At 41.8% G+C, this 7,711-nt stretch overlaps 1 protein-coding gene across 5 annotated transcripts in view; it reads left to right on the forward strand.

Moving 5' to 3' along the window:
- Positions 1–7,711, forward strand: part of COL14A1 (collagen type XIV alpha 1 chain) — a 216,651-nt gene that overhangs the window by 185,208 nt on the left and 23,732 nt on the right. For all 5 annotated transcript variants that reach the window (XM_056522681.1, XM_056522682.1, XM_056522680.1 and 2 more), the window contains 2 exons: positions 835–888; positions 7,146–7,199. In XM_056522681.1, coding sequence (XP_056378656.1) covers positions 835–888; positions 7,146–7,199 — 108 coding nt within the window. The remainder of the gene's footprint in view (positions 1–834; positions 889–7,145; positions 7,200–7,711) is intronic.

Raw genomic sequence — 7,711 nt, forward strand, 5'->3', positions numbered from 1 at the left:
GGTTCACCTCTGCATACTCCCCTAACAACAAGGTTCATGACAACAGGTTTCTTAAAGTAACAAGTGCATAGGAAATACCAATAACTTAACCATTGCATAGCTTTATATTATATAGAGTTCTGAGGAGAGTAGGCCCAAGACATTGAAGCAGCATCTGCCACACAGGATGGGCAGGAGTACAGAAGAACACGTTATTCTGTACTGGGTCACCACAATTACATGTGTAATTTTTAACCTTTGTAACTTTTTTCGATGTCCATTATGCTGCTCACCCATCCAGCAGGCCTCTATGTGCTTCCCGGGGTTCCCTCCCACTGTGATGTCATTTTTTAGTCAACTCCCCCTTTCCTCTTTTTGAAATTTGGGCCCGCCCCTCTGTCAATCAACTTTAACTGTATCTTTCGCTACTAAGAAGATTTAGGACAATCAAGGTCGGGCAACTGAATTGCCAGGAAAGAGACCCCTAGTGGGCAACTTTATATAAGTCGTTTTCCAATGTAGCCCGGAATGTTTAAACGTAGCAATAAGAGAAGATCGATCCAGCACTTGAGTTTTATGAAGCTTTTATTCCCTGATAAAAGTAAGTGACCAACACACCATTTAGGCCCGAACATTCCAACTTGACGCATTTTGAGCGCATGTGTTCAAAATGCGTCAAGTTGGAATGTAGGGAATATCAGGAGATAAACGCTTCATAAAACTCAAGTGCTGGATCGATCTTCTCCTATTGCTATGAACTGGGTGTAGATTTCACGTACTGCATTAATGGAGGCTAGCCGGTGTTCTTTCTCGATATGTAAACCGAAATGTTTACCTCTTCTGCTTTATTCTTAGGGGCTTCCCGGACCAACAGGTGCCCCTGGACGTGATGGACCTGAAGGACAACGGGTGAGATATATTCTCTCTATAATAAGTCAGACTAGATTAAAATGTTGTGACTGGTGTTCTGCAGGGGCAGTCCTAGTGCTGGGCATCATAAGCGTGGGCGGGAACAAAGCACAGTGCAACTCTTTGTTGTAAAAGAGTCGGGGCCACTGGTGTTATTAACAACTTGGAGAAGAGCATAGGATACACCTGTATTGTAAAGGAAGCAATTGCCTAGGGCAGTGTTTTCAAGCCAGTGTTCCTCCAGCTGTTGCAAAACTACAACTCCCAGCATGCCCGGACAGCCAAAGGCTGTCCGGGCATGCTGGGAGTTGTAGTTTTGCAACAGCTTGACGCACACTATTTGGGAAACAGTGGTCTAAGGCCATATTGGGCAATGCCTTAACATTGCCACTCCCTCTTCCTAAAAAGAATTGCGTGAGTGGAAAAAAAATTGGCGCAATTTCTGCTCTTTCCTTCTATCTGATGAAGTTTGGTAGAAGTATCTAAATAGAGGTATCTGAAGGTACCTGCACCTCATTCTAATCTCCAAATCTTAGGAAGTATGTATTCATGCTGGCAGTGAACACACTTTACCCTACCCTGTGACTGCTAGGTACAACCTTGATGAAGAGCACACACAGCTCCTGAAACCCGTCTGTTTTCCAGAGAGGGTCACCCATTGTACAACAAGCTAAAAAAAAAAACTGTGGAATGTATCTCACCTATGGCGCTAAACTTTCCTTTCTTCTTTGTGTAACTTATTTTTGGGGATATTTAATTTAGGATAGGCTTAATTTAGGATAGGGTGGCTGTGTAGATACAGATATCAGCAGTCTAACCATTGCTTAAGGGAGTAGTGCAGCCGTAGACCCTTATCCCCTATCTACAGGATAGAAGATAAGTCTCTGATCGCGGGGGGTCCGACCATTGGGACCTGCTATCTCCTGTAGGGGGAAGATAACTAAAAGAAGAATGGGGGCCCGACACTTGCAAGTCTAGGGAATGTAGATTAGTATAAGGGATTGGACGAGGCGATCCTGAATATGGCTTGGTCCAAACAGCCCAAAAACTAATAAACAAAGAAAAAGAAATGGGACGTCACTCATCATCCAAGGCTTCTTTATTGACTGGCGGAGTCACAGGCGTACATTACGGGGGGGACAGGGGCTCCGGAACAGACTGTTTCACGCAAAAACTGCGCTTCTTCTAGCCGGTATGCGGCGTCCGTCGGCCCGATTACTTCATGTGTAGGCACCGGGTCGCGTGCGTCATCAATATCTGGTATACAACACTACCCAGGTGTCTGAGTCATGTGATTAACAAGTCATGTGATCAATCTGACAGTCTAAATACGGTGAAACACTAAAATGATTATTCGTGCGCAAGTTATATACAATACTACAAATAGGCAGATATTATAAGAATGGTGCTAATTCTATTCAATCGTTTAGCCTGGACCTGTAGCGTTGAGGCGAACGATCCTATAGGCTTCACGTTGCCGCCTCTAACTGGGTTTTTAACCCTTTCGAGGCCAGCGAATTTTAGACATTTTACGTCTCCTCCGTGGCTATCTCTCACCTGCGCAATTAATCTCGGTGCGCCAACTTCGGTTCTGATAGAACGTACATGTTCACGGAAAACGTACGGGGACCTGGCATTACCGCAGCTCTCCACGGCTAATGCGCGTGTCGTCTACCTCACTGAGGTCCACGACACGCCCCCTCCATACAGCTCTATGGGAGAGGCGGGGATGCACGAACGCTGCATCTCCGCCTCTCTCATAGAAATACATGGAGGGGCCATGTCGTGTCATGCTGCGACCATCATGCTTCCTGTACGGGGGAGAGCCACAGCAGAAGATCGCACAGGAGATCGCGGAGGGTTCGGATCCCCGCGATCAGACACTTATCCCCTATGATGCGGATAGGGAATAAGTGTCTATGTCTGCAGATCTCCTTTAAAGGGGTACTCCGGTGGAAAACATAATTTTTTTTAAATCTGCTGGTGCCGGAAAGTTAAACAGATTTGTAAATTACTTCTATAAAATAAATTGTCCTTTCAGTACTTATTAGCAGCTGTTTGCTACAGAGGAAATTATTTTCTTTTTGAATTTCTTTTTTGTCTTGTCCACAGTGCTCTCTGCTGACACCTAATGTCGTATCAGGAACTGTCCAGAGCAGGAGAAAATCCGCATAGCAAACCTATGCTGCTCTGGACAGTTCCTGACACGGACAGAGGTGTCAGCAGAGAGCACTGTGGTCAGACTGAAAGGAAATTCTAAAAGAAAAGAATTTCCTCTGTAGCATACAGCTGCTAATGAGTTCTGGAAGGATTAAGATGTTTAAATAGAAGTAATTTACAAATATGTTTAACTTTCTGGCACAAGTTCATTAAAAAAAAAAAAAAAGTTTTTCACCAGAGTACCCCTTTAAGGGATATTCCCATCTGATTAATGATAAATCACTAGAATATTCCATAACATTATAATAGGTCTACTTTGTGGGATCTCCACCAACCTAGAGACTGAAGGGACCAGGGTGCTTTTTAATGTACCGTATGTTTTTTTTTTTTTTACCAGAAATTTAATCTTGATTTAATCTTGACATTTTTTCTTTAGCATTTATACTCAAGTCATGTGATTATTTCACCATGTGACTCAAGAATTTCTATCAAACAATTGGGAAAATAAGACTGCAAAAAACCCTGCAAATGGTCTCTATTGGCGTTTTTTTATTTTTCTCCCATACAAGTCTATAGGAGAAAAAAAAACGCACAACAGCAACAATGAATAGAGAAAACAATGCTAAAGTAAAAAACGCTAAGTGGGTATGGTGTTTAAGATTTCCCTATTGACGAGCTTACATCTGGCTGCTGCGTTTTTGCCCCTTAAAACCCCATGTGGTGAATTTGAGTTTTTTGGCCTTTTTGCCTTTAAAGGGTACCTCTCATCAAAAAAACTTTTGATATATTATAGATTAATGTATGCAGAATAACTTTACAATTGCATGTTATTAAAAAATATGCTTCTTTCTATTTAATTTTCCACTTTGAAGAAATGACCACTAGGGGTCTCCCTACCAGTCCTGGCAGCAAGCATTTCAGACTCATGCTGGAGTCCTAAACACTACGAGCTGCCAGTCTGCTTTGTTCACAAAGGAGAACACTCAGAGCTGCCAGCCTGCTTTGTTCACAGCCTGTTTGGCTGTGAACAAAGCAGGCTGGCAGCTCTGAGTGTTCAGGACTCCAGCACGAGTCAGAAATGCTTGCTGACAGGACTGATCGGGAAAAATACGATAGAAAGAAGCATATTTTTCATTAACATGCTATTGGAAAGTTATTCAACATTCATGAATCTAAAATATATCAAAAGTTTATTTGATGAGAGGTACCCTTTAAGGGCCACTGATAAAGTCATCATTATGATTTACGGTTTGATGATTTTTAGGATTTCATCATTCATAGTATTTACAGCCTTCTTATCTGCTTTGTGTGTAAAACGTTCAGTACTCCGTTTTGATATTTGTTTCTTTAAAGTTCTGATAAATCCTCACAGGCTGCCAAACGTTGTTGTTTAGGGAGTATTCTAAACATATCAAGTTAATCCTCTTTAAATTGTTTAACCGTGCGCCAAACCCAACAGATCAGGAATGTGCGAGGCATCGAGCTGTGAAAGTTGTTTCCTACTGTGTAAACACCGTCGTGTAAGACGTCCACATGGCACCTTCTGTTCTGTCTTAAAGGAACATTGAAACTTTAGAGAAACATTTGTTAAAGGGGAACTCCGGTGGAAAACCTTTTTTTTTTTTAATCAACTGGTGCCAGAAAGTTAGGCTGCATGCACACAACGTTTTTGCTATACAGTTCCCGTATACGGTTTCAAGTTAAAAACCGTATGGAATTGTATAGAAAACCGTATGCATTGACTTAACATTGTAAACCGTATGTCAAACGCATCATCCGGTTTAGTCCGTTTTGCACCCCATACGGTTTTGTCCAGTTTCTTACCCGTACCCAAAACCGTAGTCTACCATGTTTTTTGGTCCGGGTGAAAAACCGTATTAAACCGTATATGTTTTTTTTTCAACATAGGAGTCAATGGGAACCGTACAGAACCGTATGTACATATGGTTCCATACGGTTTTCACCATACGGTTTTTGACTTTGCACAGTTTTTTTTCTTGGAATTTCAATCAAACAAGTGAAACTTTATTTAAAATGGAGTGAAAAGTTAAAAACTTATACATTTTTTTCTTTAAAAAACAGATGCAACCGGACATCATTTTTCAAACTGTATACGGTTTTCAACCGTATATGGGTTACAATTTGTACACACGTTTTGATACAGTTTAGTCAGGTTTTGAGGAATCCATTTTTCATCAAAAACCTGAATCGGGAACTGTATTGCAAAAACATGGTGTGCATGAACCCTTAAACAGATTTGTAAATAACTTCTATTTAAAATTCTTAATCCTTCCAGTACTTATCAGCTGAAGTATAATCCACAGGAAGTTCTTTTTTTTTTTTTTTTCTTTCTGTCTGACCACAGTGCTCTCTGCTGACACCTCTGTCCATGTCAGGAACTGTCCGGAGCAGGATAGGTTTGCTATGGGGAACTACTCTGGACAGTTCCTGATACAGACAGAGGTGTCAGCAGAGAGCACTGTGGTCAGACAGAAAGGAAATTAAAGGGGTAGTCCAGTGGTGAAAAACTTATCCCCTATCCTAAGGATAGGGGATAAGTTTGAGATCGCGGGGGGTCCGACCACTGGGGCCCCCTGCGATCTCTCTGTACAGGGCCCCGGCTCTCCGCCGAGATAGCGGGTGTCGACCCCCGCACGAGGCGGCGGCCGACACGCCCCCTCAATACATCTCTATGGCAGAGCCGGAGATTGCCGAAGGCAGCACTTCGGCTCTTCCATAGAGTTGTATTGAGGGGGCGTGTCGGCCGCCGCCTCGTGCGGAGGTCGACACGCCCCCTTCCCGCAGGCTGTCGGGGCTCCGTACAGGAGATCGCAGGGGGCCCCAGCGGTCGGACCCCCCGCGATCTGCAACTTATCCCCTATCCTTAGGATAGGGGATAAGTTGCTCACCACTGAATCACCACTGGACTACTCCTTTAAAAAGTTAAAGAACTTCCTCTGTAGCATACAGCAGCTGATAAGTACTGGAAGGATTAAGTTTTTTAAATAGAAGTAGTTTACAAATCTGTTTAACTTTCTGGCACCAGTTGATTTAAAAAAAAATAATTAAGTTGTACCTCTTTAGTTTTGAACATTCACCTATTCAAATTTGTGCCCATAGGGCAATTTCCAACCATTGTGCCCCCAGCCAGTGAAAAACTACAACTCCCAGCATACTAGGACAGCCGTTATTTTTTCAGTTTGTTGTACAAACAATGTGTGCCCCTCTCTACAAAAGGAAAACCAACGCGTTTCAAGAGCTAAACGCGTTCTTCATCAAGTTTGTACCTGGCAATAGCAGGGTACTATTTATATGGCAGGGTTGCTATTTCTGAGATCCTTGTTTACAAGAGGCAGATCATTGCCCAATATGGCCCTAGAAGAGTGTTTTACAACCAGTGTGCCTCCAGCTGTTTCAAAACTACAACTCCCAGCATGCCCGGACAGCCAAAGGCTGTCCGGGCATGCTGGGAGTTGTAGTTTTGCAACAGCTGGAGGCATACCAGTTAAGAGACACTGCTATAGAAAGCTAATATTATTAACGTATTAAACTCATTAAAGTCAATTTATAAATAAATGTTTATAAAAATTAAAAACAGAGTGTTTGACCCAAATCAGAGCAGATGTCATATCCCTTCTCTAACACGTGACAGTGTACTATTTAGCATGGGGAGGTGCAGGAGAAAGTTCTTACCAAAATGAAGGGAATAGAAAAAGCAAGGCCACTTTATTAAATCACACTAATTACAAGAAGGTAACTAGGGGGCAGTTCTAATTCCAGGCAGCCTAAGCGTGGGCGGGGACAATTATTACAGTAAGCTCACAACACGGTGCTTAGCGGCTCCTCAGTCCTCATGTCCCTAAATTAAAATAGTGCTGTGTATTGGCCTGATGGAAATTTCAGGATGTGATGGTTTCCTGGGATTACGCTAAAAAGCATAAACTACAATTAGTCAAAAGTTATTAATTTGTAGATATAATTATAGTCAAATATTAAAACCCAAGCCTAGGCGTCCAAAAACAACGAAGAAAAAAAATTACAAAGCAACCAATGACTTTAACAGTAACTCTACTTATAATTTTCTTTTCTCTTAACAGGGAGGACAAGGAAAAGATGGTTCAAATGGCGCACAAGGACCTCCAGGCCCCATGGTAAAGAATTTGTTTATGGTTTATATGTACATAAATTGTTTTATCGTGATAGTGATTCTCAAACGAACCTTCAAAATCCACCATATCTTAAGTAGACTTAAAGGGGTTATCCAGGAAAAAACTTTTTTTTATATATATCAACTGGCTCCAGAAAGTTAAACAGATTTGTAAATTACTTCTATTAAAAAATCTTAATCCTTTCAGTACTTATGAGCTTCTGAAGTTAAGGTTGTTCTTTTCTGTCTAAGTGCTCTCTGATGACACGTGTCTCGGGAACCGCCCAAATCCCCATAGCAAACCTCTTCTAAACTGGGCGGTTCCCGAGACACGTGTCATCAGAGAGCACTTAGACAGAAAAGAACAACCTTAACTTCAGAAGCTCATAAGTACTGAAAGGATTAAGATTTTTTAATAGAAGTAATTTACAAATCTGTTTAACTTTCTGGAGCCAGTTGATATATTAAAAAAAAAAGTTTTTTTTTCCTGGATAACCCCTTTAAATGATCACTACC

The sequence above is a fragment of the Hyla sarda genome, chromosome 5 (genome assembly GCF_029499605.1).
Source record: "Hyla sarda isolate aHylSar1 chromosome 5, aHylSar1.hap1, whole genome shotgun sequence".
Lineage (NCBI taxonomy): Eukaryota > Metazoa > Chordata > Amphibia > Anura > Hylidae > Hyla > Hyla sarda.